General features: G+C 34.7%; 3 protein-coding genes and 1 non-coding gene across 8 annotated transcripts; 2 read left to right on the top strand and 2 right to left on the bottom strand.

The window, feature by feature from the left end:
• Positions 1 to 72: 72 nt before the first annotated feature.
• Positions 73 to 3,212, bottom strand: LOC127904857 (4-hydroxy-3-methylbut-2-enyl diphosphate reductase, chloroplastic-like). Its single transcript, XM_052449862.1, has 10 exons — positions 2,865 to 3,212; positions 2,566 to 2,762; positions 2,215 to 2,394; positions 1,959 to 2,090; positions 1,696 to 1,770; positions 1,507 to 1,612; positions 1,322 to 1,416; positions 717 to 902; positions 546 to 632; positions 73 to 316 (listed from the first exon to the last, which is right to left on the bottom strand). Exons 1-10 carry the CDS (start codon positions 3,121 to 3,123, stop codon positions 251 to 253), a joined length of 1,383 nt encoding a protein of 460 aa, XP_052305822.1. The 5' UTR covers positions 3,124 to 3,212; the 3' UTR covers positions 73 to 250.
• Positions 3,213 to 11,897: 8,685 nt separating this feature from the next.
• Positions 11,898 to 16,619, top strand: LOC127903881 (protein TIC 62, chloroplastic-like). 3 transcript variants are annotated; one of them, XM_052449854.1, is made up of 14 exons: positions 11,903 to 12,139; positions 12,340 to 12,457; positions 12,535 to 12,607; positions 12,695 to 12,734; positions 12,879 to 13,055; positions 13,141 to 13,222; positions 13,310 to 13,382; positions 13,477 to 13,587; positions 14,102 to 14,245; positions 14,434 to 14,567; positions 15,041 to 15,235; positions 15,478 to 15,648; positions 16,009 to 16,185; positions 16,327 to 16,619. In XM_052449854.1, the coding sequence occupies exons 1-14, from the start codon at positions 11,965 to 11,967 to the stop codon at positions 16,376 to 16,378; spliced, it is 1,722 nt and encodes a 573-aa protein (XP_052305814.1). In that variant the 5' UTR covers positions 11,903 to 11,964; the 3' UTR covers positions 16,379 to 16,619. The 3 variants fall into 3 exon arrangements, with proteins under 3 accessions (XP_052305816.1, XP_052305815.1, XP_052305814.1); XM_052449856.1 differs by lacking the exon at positions 16,009 to 16,185 and having other exon boundaries at positions 11,898 to 12,139; XM_052449855.1 differs by lacking the exon at positions 15,478 to 15,648 and having other exon boundaries at positions 11,899 to 12,139.
• Positions 16,620 to 17,978: 1,359 nt separating this feature from the next.
• Positions 17,979 to 18,052, bottom strand: TRNAN-GUU (transfer RNA asparagine (anticodon GUU)). The gene has a single exon. It is a non-coding gene; the product is annotated as a tRNA-Asn (tRNA).
• A 2,628-nt stretch (positions 18,053 to 20,680) lies between these two features.
• Positions 20,681 to 25,523, top strand: LOC127904858 (probable E3 ubiquitin-protein ligase ARI2). 3 transcript variants are annotated; one of them, XR_008058286.1, is made up of 8 exons: positions 20,682 to 21,115; positions 21,621 to 21,653; positions 21,765 to 22,047; positions 22,441 to 22,921; positions 23,562 to 24,110; positions 24,183 to 24,334; positions 24,879 to 24,951; positions 25,079 to 25,226. XR_008058286.1 is itself a non-coding variant. In XM_052449864.1 (7 exons), the coding sequence occupies exons 1-7, from the start codon at positions 20,978 to 20,980 to the stop codon at positions 24,724 to 24,726; spliced, it is 1,722 nt and encodes a 573-aa protein (XP_052305824.1). In that variant the 5' UTR covers positions 20,681 to 20,977; the 3' UTR covers positions 24,727 to 24,808. The 3 variants fall into 3 exon arrangements, 2 of the variants coding, with proteins under 2 accessions (XP_052305824.1, XP_052305823.1); XM_052449864.1 differs by lacking the exons at positions 24,879 to 24,951; positions 25,079 to 25,226 and adding an exon at positions 24,641 to 24,808 and having other exon boundaries at positions 20,681 to 21,115; XM_052449863.1 differs by lacking the exon at positions 24,879 to 24,951 and having other exon boundaries at positions 20,685 to 21,115; positions 25,079 to 25,523.
• Positions 25,524 to 25,657: the final 134 nt, after the last annotated feature.

Raw genomic sequence — 25,657 nt, 5'->3', positions numbered from 1 at the left:
GTGTGCTTTCGCATTTCCTATTTTCCCACTTATTTGCCTCGTCGCAACCTCTTCCTGGTTTTACACTCGGCATTGTTTTACTACTGCAACCTCTATATTGATATTGTGAGCTCAACTCAAGAACTCAAGTGCTCGAAAGGATATTACATGGATATTTTGGAACCTCTTGTTCATGATACATTGATCTTGTGTTTAATGGTACAGTATCTGACTGGCACTCTCTACTGCTGTATATATAACACATTAAACTTTAAGCTACTTGTAAAGCTTCGTCACGTTTGATGTCGAACACCTTGATAAGGGCATCTTCGACAACCTGATAGAAATTGATTTAAAGGTAAATAGTATCAGTTTTTTACAAACATTCAACACCAGGTGTATAATATTAATAACATTTAGCACAACTGGAAACTTGAAGATTCGCTTGGTTTGCAGGAATGGCAATCCTACAATACCATCATCTCAAAGTTCAGAAATTGCATGTCTAGGGCAGAAAAAATTATGGACAGCACAAAATGGACAAAGGATTATTGCAGTAAAATTACCTTGTCTGGTGTAGAGGCGCCTGATGTCACACCAATTGTAATAGGGCCTTGTGGAAGCCAGTTCTCTTTCTCAACCAACTCCCCATGCTAGTAAGAGATGAATAAATGAGAAATCTATAATTGAAATCAGAAAATTGGTCAAAGAAAGGGAGCACGAGCAATTTCGCTTACGTTCAACTTATAAGCTATTTTGTTTCCTGGGCCTATCCTCTGTTCACTGTCAATCCAGTATGAAGGAATTCCATGGTGCTCAGCAATTTCTTGGAGGTGGGAGGTGTTACTTGAGTTCCACCCGCCAACAACTAACATAAGATCCAACTTTTCCTCCACCAGTTTATACATTGCATCTTGTCGCTCCTGCAAATTAAACAGAAAAGGCTTGTATAAATATAAGATTAAAAAAAAACATTAACCCAATCAATTACCATAAAAGAATCTTGCTTTTAGTTAATTCATAACTTGGCTTCATACATTTATACAATTGTTGTAGGACTGGGAGACTTGAAATTCTAATATATGATATTCATTCCTTGCCTCTATCCTCTTCTCCTTTGAAAAAGGGAAGTTCAAGGTTCAAAGAGTTTTAAGGTTGACAAATTTTGAAATTATGATTAGAGATACGTGGTGAAGGGAGAAGAAAAGCACCATATGGAATTTGAATTCTATAAATTGTAAGAAGAATGAACACCAGGTAAGACTCTCTAACGCTAAGAGTTTCACCAAACTCTAATGAAAAGCTGAACAAGTAGAATCGCGAGACTAGAAGAGAGGATCACCTGAGTAGCATCACAAATGGTGTTGAAGCTTATGAAATGATCATTTACATTTTCCACTCCATACTTGCGCATCATGATCCTCTCCACCAATTTTCCTGTCAAGAAAAGAAAAATCAATGAATCGGAGATCACTAGTGGCAATTTCTAAGAAAAAGATACAATAGCTTAACGTAACTAAAACTTACCAATGTCTTCTGTTTCTCCCTTGAGCATTGTAGTTTGATTTGCAATACCAAGTTTCACCAGGTCACTATCAGGATCAAACCCCTTAGAAACTGCATTTTTAAATTTCTGCAACCACGCCAACAATTACATTAGGATTTTGTTTAGTATCCAAAATACCAAATCAAAGTTAACAAGAAAAAAAGCTTTACCTCTAGAAACTCCTCTCTGGTTGAGCTAGATCCATTAAGTTCACCCCCAAGAATGTAATCACACACATACATTGCCTGAATTAAATAGAAACTTCTCAGAATTTTTGCATTAAACAAAAAAAAAAAAAAAACAGAGAGAGATCATGCACAACTCTTCCTTTATCTTTGTGAGTCGTGACTAACATGTTAAAAAAACATTCCAGGATTTTCTTATATACTGAAAGAAGAAAGGATATCAACCACCACAGGTATTTGGAGCATACCTCTTTCATATCCTTCACAATAATGTACTTTCCTGCAAAAGAAGCGGTTGCTACAGTTTCCTCATGAGCATATTTTCCATGAATAATTGAGGTATAATCTCCCTTCTTGTGCTTCTCAACAGTAGTCCAAACCTTCACATGATTTCAAAGCATATTTATATATGTCATTAAAAAAACACATATATTGAACATATAAATCCCAATAATTACAAACAATAAGCTAATATCATACGCTAAAACTCCATCCAATAAATACCTTGGATACCCAAGGGCAAGTTGTATCAACAATTTGTACATTTTTGCTACTCAAAGTCAACATCTCATCCACTGCCGCTCCAAATGCAGGCAAAATCACAACATCACCACCATTTACAACTTCAAACTGTTTCTTCCCTTCCTCAACAGGAACGTTTTCAACTTCCATCTCCTCTAACCGCTGCAACAACAATAAAACACAGTACCATCACTAACCAGAAACAATTTATTCCTTAAATATCGAATCACTACAAAGAAATTTTTATCATAAATAGCTTTCCACTGCCACAATTCAGCTCTATTCCACTCCGATTCGCCAAATTGAAAAGAAAAAAAAGAAAATTAATAGCACCTTATTAACAGTCGGATTGTGGATAATCTCGTTAGTAATCCAAATCTTGTCATCAGGAAACTGTTTTCTGGCTTCGTAAGCAATCTGAACAGCTCGCTCTACTCCCCAGCAAAATCCATAAGCTTCGGCTAATTTGACTGTAACATTTCCCCATGTATACTCATAACCATTCTCCTTCAATTTCTTTATTATATCACCTACAAATTCAAACAAAACTCACTCTTAATTCAAGTCTCTCACGTCTTCTTAACTAGTTTTTCAAAAACAATTAAAAAATATAATAATAAGAGACAACTTACTGGTGTACTCGCGATTCATGAGCTCAAGTGTCTCTTCTTTGTGGCCAAAACCTCTACGATTATAATTCTTGCTTCTTGTCAGGTTATGTCTGAAGACTTTGGCGTCAAATTCCGATTCCAAAGAGACTGAAGAAGTAGAGTCATCACCGCCAGCGCAGCGGACGGAGAAAGTGGTTCTACGGCGGCGGATAGGTACGCGATTGTCGGAGGAGAGGTCGGAGCGGAGTGATACGCGGCAGAGTTGGAGAGAGATAGCCATGGTGGAGATTGGTGAGGGGGGTGAAGAGACTGGCGTACGTTAGTTAAGAGAGCGGAAATTATCAAATTAATGTGTTTTTAATAGAGGGGGTTTATAATAATGAGAGGATCTCGTGATCCATGTTTTTTTCGGGTTTTTTTCTTTTTAATTTTAATTTTGGACGGAGGGTTGATTTGTCGTTTTGCTGACAAGGATCGGCGTTTATGGTCATTTTTTGGATGCCAAAACACGTGGTTGTCAATGGAGGTTTAATTATTTTGAAGAAAATGAAATGCTCAGCGATTCTGTTTCTTTTTTTTTTAAAAAAAGTAAAATATTCTTGAATCAATTTTATATATGTATATATATATATATATATATATATATATGAATTTGTATTTTTTAAAGTAATATAGTAAATGAAAATCTAAATTTTAACTATACAATCAAGAATATGGTTGAACCATTATATTCAGCAGGTTCAACGTATAAATCCATAATTTGAGATTCTTTATTTGTATTCATTAGTGAATTTTGTACAAATGCATTGAATGATTTAAAAAAAAAATACACTGAAATAGAGTTAGTGAAACTGTATATTCAAGCGTATATATTTTATTAATATTTCCATTATACAAAAAGAAATATGATTGATTTTAAATTGGCCATATTAAATGCAGCATTTAAGTCCAACACGTAAATACATAAATCATGGGTGTGTCATGTGTGTGTTACACGCCGAAACCTCTATTTCTTTCTAAAAAGAATCTTTAGTTGCAGAATATCCCAGCAGCAGCAGCAGTTGTTTAAATCACAATAACAATTAATGCTATGTTTGGTTTTAGAAAATCATTTTTTTTTAAATTACTTTTCAAACTTTTCTAAGTTTATTTATTATTAAAAAAATTAGTCAACAAAAAATACTTTCCAATTAAAAAAAAATTTAGCTTGGTTTCCAGAAAAGTGTTTTCCTGCAAAATTTGAACGGAAAACACTTTCCGGAAGTTATGAAAAATTTAAAAATATCATATTATTTGCTGATTATATTAAATTCGATCCTCAAACTTTTGATTGTTATATATATTTTATTTTGAATATTTATTTTTTAATTTCATCTCTTAAAATTTAATTTTTATATTAACTTTGGTTCTCATTTTTATAATTGTTATTTGCTTTCCCCTTATCATTTTTTTATTGAAATTTTTTATCTATCAAATTTGATTTTCATTCTTTTGATTATTACTTATTTTATTTGAAATAATTTATGAAATTTTAATTATTATTATTTTAATTTCTTCATCTTTCATTTTTTTTATTTTTTAAATTTGATCTCTATTATTTTGATTATTATTTATTTTATTTGAGATAATTTATGAAATTATATTTTTTTTTCAATTTCATTTTCATTCAACTTTTTAATTTGTAAGATTTGTTCCTCATTATTTTAATAAATTTGAGAAAAATAAAATATTAATAAGTTACTTCTCAGCTCATTTTTCATGACATAACCAAACACTGGAAAGTGTTTTCCAACTTATTTTCCATTACACTACCAAACATCAGAAAATAATTCACTTTCACGGAATTCACTTTCCAAAAAGAAACTACTTTCCAGCAAACAAACGGGGCCTAAAATTAATTATTATTATTAAAGTAAATTTAGGTCTTATAATATTGTATGTGATAATATATCTAATTTAAGTATCAAATTCAAGTTTTAATATATATAATTTAAGTATCAGATTCAAGTTTTTCGAGTTGACATGATTATCAGATTTAAAATATTTAAAATATTTTGAATATTAAAATAATAATATTAAATAGCTACTAAACACAAACCAATATACTAGTTACCTTCCTATATGTATCAGGTATTCTTTCTTTCCTTGTTTATATTGACCTAATTATTGTGTATATAGCAAGTATATGTATACTCTATTGATTCAACTTATAACTATCGAGTAAAGTTGTTCTTTTTACACCGGAGGAGATGGTTTTTTGGGCCTTTGTCTCCATAATTTATCAAATTCTTGCCCAACATCCGTAGAGTCTTGAACTCGTTCTGAAATATTAACTGAAAAATTCTGCCCATGATTTACCAACAAAAAGAATCTGCCAATAAAAGAAATTATTAAAATTCATATGCTTCGATTAATAATAAGGAGGAAAAAAAAATCACCATCATTGAACCATGACAGCTTGAAATCCAGAGAACTAGCACCTGGCCTTTACCAAATCCATTCAAACTTGTGTATTTCTTTCAGAGTTTCTAGACCGTTCCTTGATTTATTTTTTTAATTTATTTTTTGTGGTATTTAACATCACTCTCTCGGAAGAGTTTTATGGCGGATAATGTGCCTGATGACATGGTCAAGGCCATATCTCGAGACCGCCCATTGAGCATCTCTGAATCCATCACCATAAGCTCCGTCCAACATGTTTTCTACTTCACCCTTGAAAGTTTTCTTCAAGTTCCTCATGAACTGAGCCTTCTCACTTCTGCTAGACGATGCCTCTGGATCTACCGCTTCGAACCAATCCAGCCATTGGTAACCCATCACCTGGCATATACCTTCTTCGATTTCTGGGTTCAAGCGTGACACGCCTTTCAATCAAGAAACAAACAAGGGTCAAGCGTAATTCATGAGTCTTTAGCATCCCACCGCAAATCTTGAACAGATATTTCTCTTCTTCTTCTCAAAACAATTAAATTAAGGTCACCTTGAAGCCTCAGCCATGCGTGCATAAACTCATGAGCTAATATCCCTCCGGTCATGACCCTGTAAATCAATAAATTAATAAATCTTCAGAACAGGAAATCAACCTAATCTATCTTTGGCTGATTGATGATCGCATATATATGATGGAGAGTGTTACAGGGGCAGGCCAAATAAAACTAGTATCTTTATTCTGTATTCATGGCCGAAACGGTAAGTCTCCATTTCTGTAACAATTTTTCTCCCTTGCAACCGAGACTTGTCAACCTATCATTTCCAAAACAAAAAAAAAAAAAATCATGAATTTAAGTTGCAAATCTCTTTTTAATTCCTGAGAGCATTGTTTTGATATTGAGCTTATCTCTTTAATTTGTCAAGAAAATAAATCAATGGGATTTCAAATTTGACAATTAATTATTAATCAATCCTTACGCTAGTGATGTCCCTGTATGAGCACATAGTGAGTCCAAGTACCGTGGTGTCTGGATGAACAGGCTGTTTGCAAAACACATATCAGAGATCGTCGACGTCAAAAGAAGAAGAAGAAATGTTAAAAATGAAAGTAACATACACAAACATCTAATTAACCGAAGTTACTTATTTTTTAAAAATGTGGTGATAATTATGTGTTTAAAAATTTGGTGATAATTATTTTTTAAAATGATTTTTTATTAGAAATACATTAATATATTTTTTTATTTTTAAAATTTACTTTTTACATCAAAACAATTTAAAAATAATTTAAATTAAATTTTTTTTTTACCGCAATCTTAATCAAAGGCCAAGTAAAAGGAAGGGATTTGACTTAACTCCCACAGCAGTTCCTCCTGCTGTTTGTCTCCTCATCTCCCCTCTATCAACCGAGAAGACAGGGATAGGTGCCTTTATTTTCATATTCAAATGATCGAAGAATCTTAGCACATAGCGTACAAGTGGTTCGATTCCTTGTGTCTCCAAGATAGCCGTGGAAAAACAGTCGTTGCATATTCTTCTACCATCCCTTCGATCATCACCAAGGCTAACGAATTTTTCATTTCTTGGCTGCATGAAAGTAATATATATATATATATATATATATATATATATATATATATATATATATATATATATATAAATGGTTAATTAAAAAATGGAACTTATAAGATCTGTATGCGGATACAATCATATACGCCCCCATGCATATTTTCTCAATTATGAAGAGAATTGATCAAGTACGAAACATGGACAGGAAATTGAATTATATATAACCTTGTCTAGATTCGGGTGATTATTATTTTTAGATGCATTTTAATCACTCAATATTCATACGTAGAAGATTTGACGGTATCCTACGTACTCATTGAATTGGTTGTCAGAGAGAGAGTTATGTTTACAAGAAATGTGCCTTTTGATGGAATATTGCATGCATAAGCTAAGATAAAATATTACATGCGTAATTAAAAACAATAATAATAATGCTCCGTGGCAATCGTATTAAACTGGTTCTTTTTTTTTTTAACAAAAAAATAAGTCTTCTTCTTCCTTTTTTCCTGATAAATAGGTCTTCTGTAACACAAACCTCGAATCGCCTGCAGGAGCAGCATATATGAGTGCCATCCCTCGTGTGATCATAACAATAAACTTGGTTCCAGAACTCACGTTTTAGGTGCGGGCCTCGGATCTGTTCAGAAAACAGATTGCTTTGTGTGAAATACTTCAAGTAATTAATTAAACTCTTCGTTGAGATAACATATCATTCACAAGTAAATTCTGTAGTGTCATAAAACACATGTTGTTGTCTTGTCTGTATATTTGCTGATATGGTCATTAGTAAGTCAACATAATCATGGATATAGATCTACTGAGTATCAACTTCATCACGGATCGACCTTCAACCAAGGTCCATGCTGCTCCTGGTGGTGGATCTTCTTTGGGATACCTCTTTGGTGGTGGTAGCAATTGACACATGCCGTCGTGTCTTCATATGGAGTTCTGTTTGTTGATCTTTGTGAACCTTAGTTTGAATGAAACCATGCTTTCATCTTCAATATATATAATCTATGCCGATTTGTTGGATCATGTGATGTAATATCTTCTGTGTTCTCTTTGTTGTTTCAACTATTCAATCACGATCGTGGATAGTTTCCGATACATAGCATCTGAACAATATGTTGGTTCTAATAGCATTTTTTTTTTTAATAGAAAAAAACAGATGATATAGTCGATATATATCTTGCAAAGGAAAAATGAAAAACTTACCAGATGGTCACAGGCATCGCAGATTAAACTACGTGACCGACGTGGGTTGGTGTTAGCGATACTTCTAGACATGCATGGCGAACAGTGATGTTAGTTAATCTCAAGTTTAGTTCAGTTAATAATATCTAATTAAGTTTAGTATTTTAAGAAAATAGGATGAGCCTGTTCTTTGAAATTAAAGAAAAAAACACAAGACGAAAGAAAATAAGTAGGAAATTCAAGATTACATTTTACCTGTGATTTTTCGAAGATTTAAGACTCTCTTCTATTGCTCTAGCAAGTTCCTCTTCATCATCTCCTAATGTTTATAATTAAAAAATAATTATTATAAAGTGTATGTAAAAAAAAAAAGGAGTGATTAATGATTAATTGTAAAGAAAAGTACTGGTGTTTGTCTTTCAGTACATGGTTAATCATTTAATTGGGTGCCATGAAACAAAACGATGGATGACTAATTATTTGACGAATGGTAACAAGACTTTACTTAGCATCCTCACCATGGGCATGCTTCTTTCCTTTCTCGTCAAGCTCTATAAGAGAAAGCTTTGTAGCAAGTTCAATATCATCCAGTTCGTCGTCTAAATATCGAGCCTGCAAGTTTTTATAATAAACAAACGAAAGTCAAAGATTTAGTTACAGATTAAAGGCAGAGAGCCGTGGAGAGACCAAGATAAACTTGAACATTTTACCATGAAAAGAGACTTGGAGTTCTTACCATCTCTTATTAGCGAAGACAGGGATGCAGATCAAAAGTAGGCAAAGGAAGGTATATCATTTGGTAGTCAGGATTTTGTTAAGGTGGAATGGAGTGTTCAGGTTAATGTAACACATGTCAATATTAACCACCCAAATTATTGTCGAGATCCTAGATTTACTCTAATGTATTAATTGTGCTTATAGAAAGCGTGATGGGAATGTAAATTACTTAACTAAATGGTGTTTTACGTGCTTAAGTATTTAATAAGATTATCTTCTGCTTCAAATATAGATCATAAAAGCTCAACCTAATAAAAGGGACTTAACTCTGGTGTGCTAAGATTGATCTAATGATATTGAGTTTTAAATTATATAGATTATTCTCTACAAATTCTGTGGGAGGATCCGATGGTATCAAGGAATTCAAGTCTTGTAACTGGCAAATATCAAAATCTACCTTAAACCTGATATAATTATTCTCTTGATTGATTGCGTACGTATTGGGGTTATGGCTTATGATTGTTGTGCGGCCCTCACAATCCAAGATGAGTTCGGGCCTCAAAGTGGTACACAAAAACGATAAGACAATGGGCATTTTTCTAATTAATTAAAAACTACCCTGAATTTGTTTTTGTTGACAGTAAATTCATCCCCGGCCTATTTTTATTCTGATTTAAGTCTTTCTTTTATTTTTACTCAGATTGCTGCTATATTCCTATCCTACGGGTTACTCTAGGACAGAAGTGGAAGGTCTTGATGTTTTTGAAAAAGGTTTAGATCTTTTTTATCATCTTGTTTTTTTTACCTGGTTCAACAAACAAATTGCAAGGCCTATTCTTAAAAAGCTGGAAAGGATTTTGGCAGATGATGCTTGGAGATTTCTTTCCCACAATGTAGCTTGGAATTTTTTACTCCTGGTGTATCAGATCATAGCCCCAGTGTTATCAAAGCCAGTATTGCTACTTGTTCTGTTCCCAAAACCCTTCAGGTTTTTCGATCACTAGATAGAGCATGGAGAGTTTTTAATTCTGTGGAGACTACCCGGCTGTCAAATGTATACGGAAGTTTTATGTAAAAAATGTGGCAGAGGCTTAAGGCTTTGAAGTCTCCATTGAAAATTTTGAGTTCTACTTGTTATGGAGATATTGTACAGAGGGTGAAGAAATCAGCAGCTGAATTAGAGGATGTGCAGGCTTTTTTGATGAAACTCCAACTGAAGAGTTGATGATAAAAGAGAAGCTCTTCTCGTCAATGTGTGTGAAGTACTGGGCTGCTGAAGAATCATTTTTTAGGCAGAAATCTCGAATTTCCTGGGTTCAAGAGGGTGATCCTAACACTGGCTTCTTCCGTAGGATAATGATGGCAAGAAGATCCAAAAATGCGATTTCAGCTCTGCACAACAATGCTGGGGAACAGATTCCTGATCCTATGGCCATTCAGAACGAGATTCTTAGCTTTTACAAGAATCTTTATGGGAAAAATGATAACAATGTTTTAGGATGTAATGTTTGATTAATTGAAGAATATTGTCAGATCCAGTTTGAAGGAGGAGCAACAAAATGCTCTAATTGCAGAAATTACTCCTGAAGAAGTGAAATCCGTTGCTTTTTCTTTAGATGGAGACAAAGCTCTTGGTCCGGACGGCTACACGGCAGAATTCTTCAAAGCTAATTGGGGAGTTGTGGGAGATGAATTGACTAAAGCTATTATCCATTTTGTTTTTAGAATGGGAAGCTTCTCTCTGCTATAATGCAATATCAGTTACTTTAGTCCCAAAGATAACTGATGCAGGTAAAGTAACTGAGTTTACGCCCTTTGCATGTCGTAATACTATTTATAAGTGCTTTTCTAAAATCCTAGCTAATAGATTAAGGGCTTGCCTCCCTTCTCGTACTAGCTTGAATCAGAGTGCATTTGCAGAAGGAAAGAGAATAGGTGATGATGTTACCCTTGCACAGGAGGTTGTGAAGTGATATTTTAGAGAGAATTTGGCACCAAGATGTGCTCTGAAAGTAGACATTATGAAAGCCTTTAGTTCAGTGGATTGGAATTTTCTGTTTGGTAGTTTAGGAGCTATGAGTTTTCCAATGAAGTTCATTAATTGGCTTAAGGCCTGTATTACTATTCCTAAATACTCAATTATGATTAATGGAGTTTTGTGTGGATTCTTTGAAGGTAGGAAGGGTTCAAGGCAAGGAGACCCCTCTCTCCTTATTTGTTTGCCATAGCCATGGAGGTTTTGTCATGTATGCCTAATTCTGCTGCTGATAACAGAGTATTATCCTATAATTCCAGATGTAGCAAAATCCATTTGATACACTTGTGCTTTGCAGATGATTTAGTCATCTTCACTGAAGGGTGCACTGAAGCCATACTAGCCATTAAGAGAATTTTATGTCAGTTTGATGATTTGCCTGGGCTAAAATGTAATCCTGCAAAAAGAGAGTTCAATCGTGGGGGCATTAATTCTGACAGCATGGCAGCAAGAATGAAGGAGGTTTCAGGGTTCAATATGGGTGTTCTTCCTTTTAGATACCTGGGAGTTCCTTTAATTACTGAGAAGTTTCAAATACAATTTTTGCAAGCCTCTTTCAGAGAAAGTTACATCAAGAATCTTGCACTGGACTTCTAAATCCTTATCTTTTGCTAGTAGAATATACAACTTGTTATCTATAATTTTTTAGCATCTCAAACCACTGTTGTTCTATCTTTATCTTGCCAGAAAAAAAGTCATTAAAGAAGTTTAGAGGCTATGTAGTGTTTTTTAATCAATTATCCTCTTTTTTCTTTTTTTCTTTTTTTCATTTTCAGCCTAAAAGCATTTGACCAGTGGTAACTCTTGCAAAATCCCAAATTAAAAGGGGAATTACATTTCTTTACATGTTCAATTTTTAGCTTGAAAATATGGTTTTTATCCTTTGGTTACATCGATAGGAGAGCATAAATTGCTTATTTGATATGAATTCTCTTTATTGCAATTATATAAGCAAGAAATTAACAGGAAAAAAAAAATGAACCAATTAGGCAATGGCCACAATCTAACCATGGAACATTCCTCTGGGACCCATCATATCCACATGGAGTGGAGATCGCCACAACTGCCAAACTGGAAAGGAGTAGCAAGAGATAATAAAACCACTTGTCCGTCTCTTGAGTTTTCAGTTCAGCAACGTAGGCAGGATTGAAACAACATTAATACTATTCCCTGAAAATGGAGAGTTGTTCTCTGCAATCATCAGCTATAACCACCATACCAACCTCATTAACCAAATGTGGGTTCATTGAGAAACCTTCTATTCATGGTCAGTTCCTCAAGTTTCCTAATTTAAGTAAGTTCGCACATTCAAGAAAGCTCAAGATTCTAGACATCAAAGCTCAAGCTTCAGGTACATAACGATAACAAGTCTAACTTCATTTGTTATGTTTTTAGTTTCATGAAATGGGTTGTTTTGAGATTTCCTGGTTGATTGTTTTGATAACTCTCTGTTATGATCTTGGAACTTCAATGTCATAAACGGAAAGATGGGTTCCATTGCCATTGAGTAATTTTGAGTTTTGACTGATATTCAATTTTCTTTTTTTTAAGTTGCTGTAAAATTCAGCTCTGGGGCAGTTGAGGCAATTTCAAAAGAAATGGAAACAAAAGATGAGAATCTTGCATTTGTCGCTGGTGCTACTGGCAAAGTTGGCTCAAGAGCAGTGAGGTAATTTTCTAGTGCTCTACTTTTTCCAGCTTGGTGGTTGGTTTACAAGTATTCTTTGACAATTGAATTTGCTTCAGGGAGCTTCTCAAGCTTGGATTTCGAGTTAGAGCTGGTGTAAGGAGTGCCCAGAAAGCAGAAGCTCTTGCGCAGGTATAAATTTCACAGTTCAGAAGAGAATTTTACTGCATTTGTTTTTCTTTCAAAGCATGTTTTACTAAAAGAGTAATCTATTTGCAGAGTGTTAAGGAAATGAAGCTTGATGTTGAAGGATCTCAGCGTAAGAAAATAAAGCATTTCTAATTTATTTGAAAATTGAAAGAAACTAAGATAGTGATGAATTAAAGATACAAATTATTTAGATATAGACAACAAGGCCTCCATTGTATGCATTATAACAGGTATTCTTTGGTCTTTAGCCCAGCTGTGGAAAGGCTTGAAACTGTGGAATGTGATTTGGAAAAACCGAATCAGATTGGACCAGCATTAGGCAATGCATCCGTGGTTCTATGCTGCATTGGTGCCAGTGAGAAGGAGGTGTTTGATGTTACAGGACCTTGTCGGATTGACTACCGGGCTACTAAAAACCTAGTCGATGCAGGTAAGAAAGACATTGCATTGTGTAATGCCAGTGTGACCGCTTAAAGTCTTTTGTTTTAGATAATTGAGTACTGTTTTGTTTGCAGCAACTGTTGCAAAGGTCGACCATTTTATTATGGTTTCATCATTGGGAACGAACAAATTCGGATTTCCTGCAGCTATTCTAAAGTAAATTTTGTAATTTGGAAGGAGAATTAGCATATGAATTGTTAGTTGGTGACAATTACTGATTTTCCTTTACTTTTTCTGTAAAAGTTTGTTTTGGGGTGTCCTAATTTGGAAGAGGAAAGCAGAAGAAGCACTCATAGCAAGTGGTGTTCCTTACACTGTAAGAACCTGCAGATACATTCATCTGACACACAGGTTATATGAGTATACCAGTTTATATTAGCTTGAGCTTGATTATTTATAGCTCTCTTCAGATAGTGAGACCTGGTGGAATGGAGAGGCCTACTGATGCTTACAAGGAAACCCATAACCTTACTGTTTCAGAGGAAGATACTCTATTTGGTGGCCAGGTGTCAAATCTTCAGGTGCGATTCATTTCAATTTTTACTTTCAAATTTGAGATTCTTTAAATTTCTTTTTGGACATATTTGTCACCTGATTGCAAGGAAAATAAACTAAACTTCAGGCTTTAGAACAGAGAATGAAATAATGAACAGCCCTCACTTCTAGTCTGCATTGGTGCATTTCCACTTCTCTTTCTGAAGAACATAGGATGATGATGTATTTCGTCGATGCTGATTCTTAGCTCTTTTCAATGTGCCTGTAATATATGTAAGAATCCTGTTAAAAAATATTCAAAATTTTGGGGGAGGTTGTAAAGGAATTAGCTGCCTTTTCCGCTCTAGGCCGAACTCATTTCTGTCCAATTTTTTTTTCAAGTAGCTTATATCTCTGGACTGCTAGCAATATTTCTGTTTAATTTCACTCATTCGTGGTAGCATGGTAGGTATGATCTCATGTAAAACTTAGGAGTTACTGGCCAGAATTATGGTGCATGCTAGAAAGTGAAGACTCACAGAAGACAGTCCCAAATTGCAGGTTGCGGAATTTATGGCGTTTATGGCCAAAAACCGTGGGCTTTCATATTGTAAAGTGGTGGAAGTAATTGCAGAGACAACTGCACCTTTGACTCCTATGGATGAACTGCTCGCAAAAATACCATCTCAACGTGTTGAACCAAAGGTATACTCCATTCACTCTAGAAAAATGAAATGACAAGTTCATTTTCTTTGGGATTGTAACAGAATAATTTGAATGTGGCAAGCATATCGCCACTCTATTTACCAATGCTCTAGCTATTTTTCTCTTTCTTCTTCCTTCTCTGCATCATATGAAAAGGTGACTAGTGACTGGTGATATTGTGTTCTCAGAAATCAGACGCAGCAGAACTGCCTAAGTCTGTGCCTCCTAAGATTGTCGAACCTGAGGCTCCAAGCCCTCCCTCTCAGAGAGAACCTGCCCAGGCAAAAGCTGTGGTTACCAGGCCACTCTCTCCTTATACTGCGTAAGCCCACTAACACATTCCCACTTTGTTTCAGCAGCTACCTAAAGAACTATTATTTTAGATTGATTGTACAAAATCTTGACGTACAAATGCAAGATCATAACATGATAGCCTTTCTGTTACTGTATCATTTGTATCAGGCTAAAGTTGTTAAGAGTGTTATTTTCTGTAGCTGCAATGGACTTCCATGTTAGGTTCTTGTAAAGTCACACAAACAACCAGTTGCGTGAAGCTCTTTCCTGGCCTTACAGGGCCACATGCAGACCTTCTACAAAAAGGCATAAAATCCGCAAGTGAAGGTCTAATATCCAGCAATTTTCATCAAGTGTCTGTGATTTGATGAAAAACAAAAAAGCGCTCCTTGTGGAATACAACATTGAACAAAATGCTCTTATTTTGAATTTGCTGCTAAGTTATCCAATTATAGTACTGTTATATGGTCTTCTTTGTTATCATCTTACTGTTCTTGACAGTTATGAAGATTTGAAACCGCCTACTTCTCCCATTCCGACTCAACCTAGCGGCAAGAAAGAAAATGTCAATTCGGTTGAAGCAGTATCGATGCTTGATACTCCGGATCCTTCTCCTGCGTCAGCATCCGGAATAGCTGAGACAAAACCAGCCCCAGTAGAAACAAAGACAGCAAGGCCTCTTTCTCCTTATGTTGCGTAAGCCTTCTTTTATCACTTTCCACTTTTAAGGCTCCTGCCACTTCATTTATCGAATAGCCATTGCTTTTGGCACATAAAACATATTTTTGAAATAGAATGAGACTTGTGTACTCTAGTTTTAGTTACTCTAGGGTTATCTTGAACTGTGAAGGTTTCTCATTCTACTCAAAATCTTATGCTAGGTATCATATTGATGGTTTTCGTTCTCCCTTGTGATTTATATCTTATTATGTTTTTAGTTATGATGATCTCAAACCCCCCACATCACCATCTCCAACTGCACCGGTGGGATTAGTCGCAATAACTGCACCGGCAGTGCCTAAGACAGGTAATAGCGCACCTCCAACAGCTGCAATTGACAATCAGCGTCATGAAGAACCAAACCCAAGGCCACTTTCACCTTATCCCATGTAAGCTTGATATCTCATATTCAATTTATTTTCCTTCAAACTTCCTGTGGTGAGGATTTGCAAGAAAGATTAGTCATTTAATTTATAATGCCACCAAGTTTTTTTCTTTTATGCCACTGAGTTTCTCTTTTCTTTCCATATCAAAGTATGAAGAATTAAAGCTTCATTTATCGAATAGCCATTGCTTTTGGCACGTAAAACATATTTTTGAAATAGATTGAGACTTGTGTACTCTAGTTTTAATTGCTCTCAGGTTATCTTGAACTGTGAGAGTTTCTCATTCTGCTCAAAATCTTACGCTAGGTATTGTATTAATGGTTTTCGTTCTCCCTTATGATTTATATCTCATTACGTTTTTAGATATGATGATCTCAAACCCCCCACATCACCATCTCCAACTGCACCAGTGGGATTAGTCGCAACAACCTCCTCCATAAATGCAGTGTCTAAGACAGGTAACAACGCACCTCCAACAGCCGCAATCGACAATCAGCATCATAAAGAACCAAACCCAAGGCCACTTTCACCTTATCCCATGTAAGCTTGATGTCTCGGACTCAATTTATTTCCCTTCAAGCTTCCTGTGGTGAAGATTTTCAAGAAAGATTATTCATTTTATAATGCCACCAAGTTTTTTTCTTTTATGCCACTGAGTTTCTCTTTTCTTTCCATATCAAGGTATGAAGACTTAAAACCTCCAGCTTCTCCAACGCCGTCACTGAAGCTATAGGCTGATCTAATACAGAGCTAAGTATCAATCATGACATTACAATTGGGAATTCGTGCAGCATTTTTACTTGCAACCTATGAAGAGGCTAGCAGCAGAAATTGCGGAATTCTTTCTATGTTTTTTATAATAAAGTTTATGTTGTAATATTTTTCTTATCGACTCTATCTTGATTATTCTTTTGACCAATTTGATGTAAACTCAGCAAAATCAATTCGACAGTTTTACCTATTTTTTCTTCCAATCTTGTTTCATGGATAGGAGCCCTATTCATCCATGAACAGCTTCTAAGAGAATTTGCTTTGTGGTTTAACTGGTTATGTCATCTGGCTCTAATGTTTGCTTCTATTAAATGGTCAGTTTCAGTTGCAAATTCTGCAAGTTTATGCTCCAAAATGTGGTTTATCGGTTCAAGTGTATTATTGGTCGGCTTCTAGCATCGTTAATAGATGCTGTCATTTTTGTTCTGGCTTACCGGGATGGTCAGTTTCAGTTGCAAATTCTGCAAGTTTATGCTCCAAAATGTGGTTTATAGGTTCAAGTGTATTATTGGTCGGCTTCTAGCATTGTTAATAGATGCTGACATTTTTGTTCTGGCTTGCCGGGATCCTCACTAACGGAACGAGAGATTCTCTAAGGAGGAACATTACGAATGGTTCAAAGATTACTCTCATTTTCGCCATCTAATTCAGGCCCACGTCCCTCCGAGCTCCTCTGTATGCACTCTCTCCCTCGCTTGTTTCCTGCTGTTGGGTTCTTTTATTTATTTTTACTTTCAAGAATCGTTTGTCTCGAGGACTCATTTTACTGTGCTTGTTTTAGCTACAAGATAATTTGAATGGTTTATTGGAGGTGTTGGAGCTTGGCTGTGGGAATTCACCGTTTTGTGAAGAGATTTATAGAGATGGGATTACTGAGATTACTTGCAATGACTTGTCTGCTGTTGCGGTCGAGAAGATGCAGAAACGTTCGGAAGCTAAGGGATATAAATTGGAGTATGTTCTGAAATCTAAGGGATTCGCTAGCCAAAACAGGCTCCTGTTGAACGTAGTAATCTTGAATCTTGGCGGCAACGTAGTGGCAAATGCCTCCATTAACCGTTACCTCCTACTGCTGCGGCATGGTGTCTTGGCTATACTTGGACCTTGTCTGGCGTATCAGTTAAATCACCGTTTTGTTGATTTAAAAAACAAAAAATTTACTTCACATTATTTTTTGTTTAAATTGTTTTGAAATATTATCATCAAAAATAAATTTTTAAAAATAAAAAAATATTATTTTAACACATATCTAACCAAAAACACCTGAAAAAACTTTTATCACCGTCTGTTAGTAGCAAATGCCTCCATTAACGAAGTTAAAGCTACTGACAGAAGTGGAAGAGCATTTGATAGAAGAGGGACTAGAGAAGGCTTTACATCCCTTTCTGAAGCCATTACCGGGCAGTGATGGCAACAAATGGTGTTTTTGCCTCCCAGGTCCCACAGTACATTCGGGTTACTGAGTGGATCTGGATCCATACCCAATGGGCTTTATTAACACGTTGGGTTGCGAATAAGTGGGGCCGGCCCTTTCACAAATGCAAAGTAATAAAAATAAAAAACGCTAGAAGAAGGGCTTGAACCTTCGACCTTGTGGTTAACAGCCACACGCTCTAACCAACTGAGCTATTCCAGCAGAAGATGACGTTTTGAAGAATCATAAGGTAGTTCTATTGAGAGATGATGCTTTCTCTAACCTTTTGGTGGTAAGAGAAGAGGAAGGAAAATGCATAGCAAATAAGTACAAGAAAGAATAAAAAAATATATTTTACAAATCAACCGTTATTTACTGTATTAACTAACACTCCCATGCCACTTGATTTGTTGAATATGATCTCTGGTTAAAATTATTTTTTTATATTATAAGAATCTAAATTGAGAAGCAGTATTTACGGTGTAGAGATGATATTTTTCATAATAATATTTTTAACTTAAATTTAATATATTTTGACGCCGTCCATTCTATCACTGGGCTCACATGAGTTCCGTAACTTATAACATATGAAAAAAAAAAAATAATAAACGAAGTGAGTTTACTAGAATTGTGATGGGGCGAGAAGATCATCTTGTCGACATGATTATCAATTGTCTTGTATCAATAGATTATCACATATAATACAAGACACGATCTTGTGTTTTGTCTCCAAATCAATAGTTTTTTAAAATAAAAATCACATTGGTTCGTGTCAAAATTTTCAGACATCATGTGTGTTTTGGCTTGCAAGTTTAATAACGTGATGATAATTGTTTTTAAAATTTTTTTTATTTAAAAATATATTAAAATAATATATATTTTTTATTTTTAAAAAATTATTTTTGATATTAGTATATTAAAATTATTTGAAAACACTATAAAAAATTAACTTGAAATAAAAAATATATATTATTATAATTTAAATATGTTGTTTAATTGATATATTATTACATTCCATGTGTAATTTTTACAGTAGTAGAGAAGTTTTTTTAAAAAATGCAAAACCATCGGCGAATGGTGCCACCAGTTGAAGTTAAAATATTTTGATTAACGGTCCATCATCCCAAATCAGCAACCACGTAGACATGATGACATTTTCATGTTTTATAAAATATTATTTGAAATAATATAGGTATTTAGGAGTGTAGTTTTGATTATTTTATTTAAAAAAAATTATTTTTAATCTTAACGCTCGTTAAAATAATCTGAAAATATAAAAAACTATTAATTTAAAATAAGGAAAAAATAAAAAAAATTTAATTTTTTTCATAAATAATTTTAAAATACAAAAATAAATAATTTTTTTTAATGTATTTATAAACAAAAATTATTTTAAATTAAAACTAGTATCACAATTCAAAACATACATTTAATATATCCTGGCAAAGCTCGGTGTCATATTTTAATAAATTAAAATAAAGAGATTAAATCTCCCGAATGGGGAGGTTTTGAGGGAACTACGACGAGAATAGAAGATCATTTTAAGGACATGGCTTTGCTTTATTGAAAGACAGTTATGCCCTTTTCCTTTTCAGAGAGATTTTTCTGACATCATTTTTACCATATTCTGATTCCATTAGTTTTATCATTGAGTTCACTCAAGTGACATATTTACTATACTAGAAAATAAAATAATTCAAAATAAATGGAGTGGATTTATTAGAATCATTTTGATTTTGAATTTGTTATGCTGTATATAAATATTTTTTATGTTTTTTTATTGTTTTAAAGCATTGATATCAAAAGTATTTTTTTAATTAAAAATACATTAAAAAACAACCACTACAATAATATTAAATATTATTTAAATCAGTGGATTATCACGTATCATACAAGACATAATCTTTTGTTCTTTTTGTTTAAAACAAAGCTGAAGAGTTTTGAAAATCAAAACCATGCTGGTTCGTGCCAAATTGACTAGTCACCATATAAGACGTGGCCTCTTTTTTTTTTTTTTTTTTAATTAGCTAAGATAAGATTCTGAAGAACTCGAGTTTATATTTGCGTCAAATTCGGTGCAACTCCAAATTCTAATGAATAAATAGGAAGAAGAAGGGGAAAAATTGTTATTTTGTTATCTTTCACCATCACAGTACAAAACCATTATTATAGAACAAAATTTTCAGAAGAGAATTAACTATCTCATAAATAATTTTTAGTGTAATTTATTAATATTCTTCGACTCATATTAGGATATATATTATTTTTTAAAATATTTTTTACTTTATAATATTAAAATATTTTTTTATCTTTTAAAATTCATTTTTAACACCAATATATCAAAATAATAATAAAAATAATTTAAAAATAAAAAATTAAATTTTTTAAAAAAACACCATTGAATTACAATGAGAACAAGACCTCAACCTATTAAAACTAAAATTATTTTTCTTATCCAATTAAAAAAGAGTGTTCACGTAAAGACTAAAGTATCCGATAAATATGGTCATAAAAGGCAACAGCATTAAGCCAAAAAAATCCTAGAAAAACACTTAGTTGTACTTGGAATTAAATAATTCTCTCTCTCTCTCTCTCTCTATATATATATATATATATATATATATAAAAAAAAAACCTTCACAACAAACCACAACCAAGACTTTTTCAGCAACACCAAAACCGGCACTGCTTTTTTTCTCAAAAACTCCTATAACGGCACCGTTACAACCATTATTTCCTACCTAAAATGTATATCTAAAAAGACCGAAATATTTACATGGCAAGAAATTAAATTAAATTAAATTACTAAAAAAAAGTAAATAATTAAATTTCATTTCTATTACAAGCGCGTCCCTATGAGCTTCTCTCTCTACAAAATGCTTCTGCTGTAAGCCTCTTCTCTCTATACATCTCGCTCGCTTTCTCTCTCTCTCTCAACACACACACCCACACACACATCTCCCTCGCCGGCCACCTCGATCTCGCCGGAAAATACCGTCGATCACCGATTTCGACTCAACAATTGAGTCCCCACCGTCAAATTAACACAATTTCAGCAGCTTTTGTTACATATACGAGAGACACATAAAAGATAATCATATTATTTTGGATTCAATTTTGAATAATTTTAGTTGTAATTGATTAGAGATGGAGGGTGAGGAGGATTATGGATTTAGTGAAGAGGAGGACTACTATTACGCCGATGATGGTGACTCGCATGACGGCCTTGCCGACAATGACGATTCTGCTTTACAGTGGGCTCCACCTAAGGGCTCAACTACTAAGGTATGCTTGTTTTCTGTGGTTGTTGTGTTTGTTTGATTTTCAGCTTGAAAAAGATTGAACTTTTATGTGTTTTGGTGGCGATTTTTTTGTGTTTTATCTACGAGGTTTTCTGTGTTTAATTTGGTTGTGCTTTATTTAATTGGGGCGACATGAGGTATTTGAACGAGGAATTTGTTAATGTTGTGTGTGTAGCTGGTGATTGTTTTGAGTTAATGGGTGTTTTGTGCGTAAGTTGTTGAGCTTTTTGGTTTATTAGTTTTTTTTTTTAATCTCTATTTTGAGAAAAAAAAAAGCCCTAAAAGAAGTAAAATTTGGTGATTAGTAGCTTAATCAAGCTGTAAATTGAAGATTGTGTGTTGGCAGTTATATCTGTTAGAAGTAAAATATGGTGATTGGTAGCTTTATGGAGCTCGAATCGTTGGTTAAATCGAAGATTATGTGTGGATAGTTGCTGGGTTCTTAGTGTGGTTTCTGTATTTGGTGACCCTTTTTGGATTTCTTGCAGGTGATCACTAAAGAGTCCCTCTTGGCTGCACAGGTATACTTCTAAAAGCGAGAAAAAAAAAATCGAACCTTTTGAACTGTCTTCTTGTATATGTACTTTATAGTTCCAGTTATTGATATTTTGATTTGGGATTTGTTGATTTAGAGGGAAGATTTGCGGAGAGTCATGGATTTGCTATCACTAAAAGAACACCATGCACGGACTTTATTGATCCATTATCGATGGGATGTTGAAAAGCTACTTGCAGTGCTTGTGGAGAAAGGGAAATCGTGTTTGTTTACTGAAGCAGGTGTTACTGTGGTTGAAAATGTTGATGATGAAGTGCCACCGAGTTCATCTTCTACAATAACTTGTGATATATGCATAGAGGATGCAACTGCTGATAACGCCACAAGAATGGAATGTGGCCATTGTTTCTGCAACAATTGTAAGCACTTCACCCATTCTTAATGATTGATTTTCTTCTTACAGCCGTGGTTATATCTTTTCTGATATGCATAATTCTATAAATATGGTTAATTTTGACTTTGTCAGTTGGTCAAAGTTAGTATGGTTGTCTACAGTTTTATTTTAGATACTTGTACCTAAGTCTGTTGAATTCCAATTCAAGATCCTTGAATTGTGCTTGCCAGTTGTAGAGCCATTTTGAACTGATATTTGGAGCTTTAGCAGCTGATGATGATTATGAATGTATTGGTGGTATTGATATGCTATATGGGGATATACCCAATGCTGATGTTTCAATCATGATTAACCTCTTCATAGCTTCCTTTTCTTTTAAACACCTTGTTTCTAACTATATCTCTTTTGCTGTTTGAAGGCTGGACAGAACACTTCATTATAAAAATAAATGAGGGCCAGAGCAGGCGCATCCAGTGCATGGCACACAGATGTAGTGCAATTTGTGATGAAGCTATTGTCAGGAATTTAGTAAGTAGAAGGCATCCTAATTTGGCAGAGAAATTTGATCGCTTTCTTCTTGAGTCGTATATTGAGGACAATAAAATGGTCAAATGGTGTCCGAGCATTCCTCACTGCGGGAAAGCTATACGAGTTGAGGAGGATGAATTTTGCGAGGTAGAATGTTCATGTGGTCTGCAGTTTTGTTTCAGTTGCTTATCAGAAGCACACTCGCCTTGTTCATGCTTAATGTGGGAGCGCTGGAGCAAGAAGTGCCACGATGAATCTGAAACTGTTAACTGGATCACGGTTCATACAAAGCCTTGTCCAAAGTGCTACAAACCTGTCGAGAAAAATGGTGGCTGCAACCTTGTTAGCTGCATCTGTGGACAGTCATTTTGGTCAGCATACTTTCCTGTCTCTCTCTCATTGATGTGTAAATTTGCAACTTGATGCTTGTTTGACCAAAAGGAAAGGAATTAGATGTGTATGGTTGTAACATAGGTTTGTGGATTTTAAAAATTTGTTCTCCATTTCTTGAATATTAGTCATGGTAATATGCCTCCATACTCATACAGCCCTGTCAGAATGGTCTACCATGACTTGACTGCCCCTTTTTCTGCTGGGATTGTTGAGTTTGACTTAGTGTGGCTGACTACCTGAAGCAGGAGCTAGAACTGCAGTAGCTTTCATATAATTAGGGTCTTTCTTTGAATAGCTTATTTACATAATATATATGGTGTTAGTTTGGACGGATAAGATTTAGTTGTTTTAAGGGCAAAGATTTTACTTGTGATTTTGCTAGCATTTAAAGTGCTGCTACTATAAAAAATAATCTCTTTTTTCTGGTTGTTCAGCCCAGACAACCAGCCAAAGGCTGTGTTAGCTATTTTTTGCCTTTTTCTTCCTACATCACTACCAATCTCTTGTGGATTCATTTTACTGATTTACTGCATTGCTGCAACATGTTTATTCTTTTGATAATATCTTTCAGTGAAGTTGGCATTAAAACTTTGTCCTTCTCCTTTTCACTTGTCACAGTTGGGTGTGTGGTGGAGCTACTGGTAGAGACCACACTTGGTCAAGAATAGCAGGTCACAGTTGTGGTCGCTACAAAGAAGACCGAGAGAAACAAACCGAAAGGGCAAAACGGGATCTCTATCGATATATGCATTATCATAACCGCTTCAAGGCTCATACAGATTCCTTTAAGCTTGAAAGTAAACTGAAGGAATCAATCCTAGACAAGGTGTCCGTTGCAGAAGAGAGGGAATTGAGACTCAAAGATTTCAGCTGGGTAACTAATGGACTCAACAGACTTTTCAGATCAAGACGGGTTCTTTCTTATTCGTACCCGTTTGCATTTTACATGTTTGGTGAAGAGTTTTTTAAGGACGAGATGACAGACGAGGAAAGGGAAATAAAAAAGAATCTATTTGAGGATCAGCAACAGCAGCTTGAGTCGAATGTTGAGAAACTCTCCATGTTTCTGGAGGAGCCCTTTCAGCAGTTCAGTCAGGATAAAGTTATGGATATAAGGATGCGCGTCATCAATCTGTCTGTGACCATTGATACCCTCTGTCAGAAAATGTGAGTCTGATTACAATGGCTTTGAATATCTTTAAAAAACTGTAACTCATAAACTAACAAAGGGATTTGCAGGTATGAATGCATTGAGAGCGATTTGTTGGGTTCTCTTCATCTAGGCACCCATCATATAGCTCCTTACAAGTCGAAGGGCATTGAAAGGGCATCGGAACTTTCCTCTTGTTGGAACACCAAACTTGGTTCTACAGATGAATACCTACCAAGTGGTAATTTGAGTTTGAATCTGTTCTAACAATGTCGCTTCATTTTAGTAGAGGAGAAAAACTACTTTTTTTTCTGTCCGCCATTTAATAGCCATACAGTAGTGTTGCATCAAAAACAATTTTAACTATCTATTTCTTCTTTAGAATCATGTGGAAGTTGTAGGTAATTATTGCATGTCTATATTCTACTATATGTAAATTGTCAGGTGATTTTGCATCTGTGGTGCTCATTCTTGTCAGCATTTTTTTTTTTTTGAGTTGGGCCCTTTATTGTTTTGTAAAATCTTTCAGTTGATTTTTGTTTGTCAGATTTTCAACTGCAAGGGCTGTCTGTTTGGAGGATGGAAAGACTGTTCATACCTTTGAAAAGAAAAGCATTATTCCATTCTAAATGAATGTCCAATTTTGTGAATCACATAATGCTCTACTATAATGCTGCCAGAAGTTATTTATAAGCAATCTTCTTCTTTTTTCCCAAAATCCTTGATTTTGGGAAAGTATACATCTCAAACCTTTTATTCATTCAACCATATCTTGTGACATGCAGAATGAGGTCTTGTATTGTTATTGCTATACTTTGTCTACAACGTGGAGTAGGGAGCCATTGCGGTTCTTATAGAGTATGCTCTCTTTTTATGTATTAGATCTTGGGTTATAGCGTGTGTGCCAATAAGACTATGCAAGGTTAGAAAGCTAATTGAGGCTCGTGTATTTTTTAAAAGGTGCACTGACAAATTTGCATTGTAGGTGGGACATCAGAACATGACAGACCTTCTGGCTCTGGGAGTTCAGATGATAGTGGATGCTCTTATCGGAAGCGTGCTAAAAAGGAGGGTGGTGGGTTTTTTGATCTGAACTTGCCAGCAGAGATTGTAGACAGGAACTGAACCCAGAGACTGCAGACTCCATATATACTGCTGTACAGCTCTAACTCAGGACCCTCTTTTTTTTGCTATGGAATTGATAATTGGTGGATTAAGCATCAAAGTGCTTGCCTGTTACCCTAGGATATTCTGGAAGTCAAATCTGATTTTCGATGTCTACCTATTGTTTTTTTATTGTACATAGCCTTTTATCAGGACACTGGTTGGTGATAGATTGGTAATACTCTCTCCCTGAGAGATTTGAGCTGGACTTGAAACATATCTGTCGTAATTTTACAAATGATGATAGTCTTACTGGTGGCAGGTTAGCTCCTCGTATTCTTTTTCACCTTCCTTTGTGCAAATAAACATGCAGATGCAGAAATCAAAATAGTTATTATATACAATAAATAAATAAATAAATAATTTAATTAGATAGTTACACTAGGGCTTAGGAGTATTT

This window comes from Populus trichocarpa, unplaced genomic scaffold (genome assembly GCF_000002775.5).
Source record: "Populus trichocarpa isolate Nisqually-1 unplaced genomic scaffold, P.trichocarpa_v4.1 scaffold_502, whole genome shotgun sequence".
Lineage (NCBI taxonomy): Eukaryota > Viridiplantae > Streptophyta > Magnoliopsida > Malpighiales > Salicaceae > Populus > Populus trichocarpa.
This window is presented reverse-complemented; position numbering and strand designations above follow the sequence as displayed.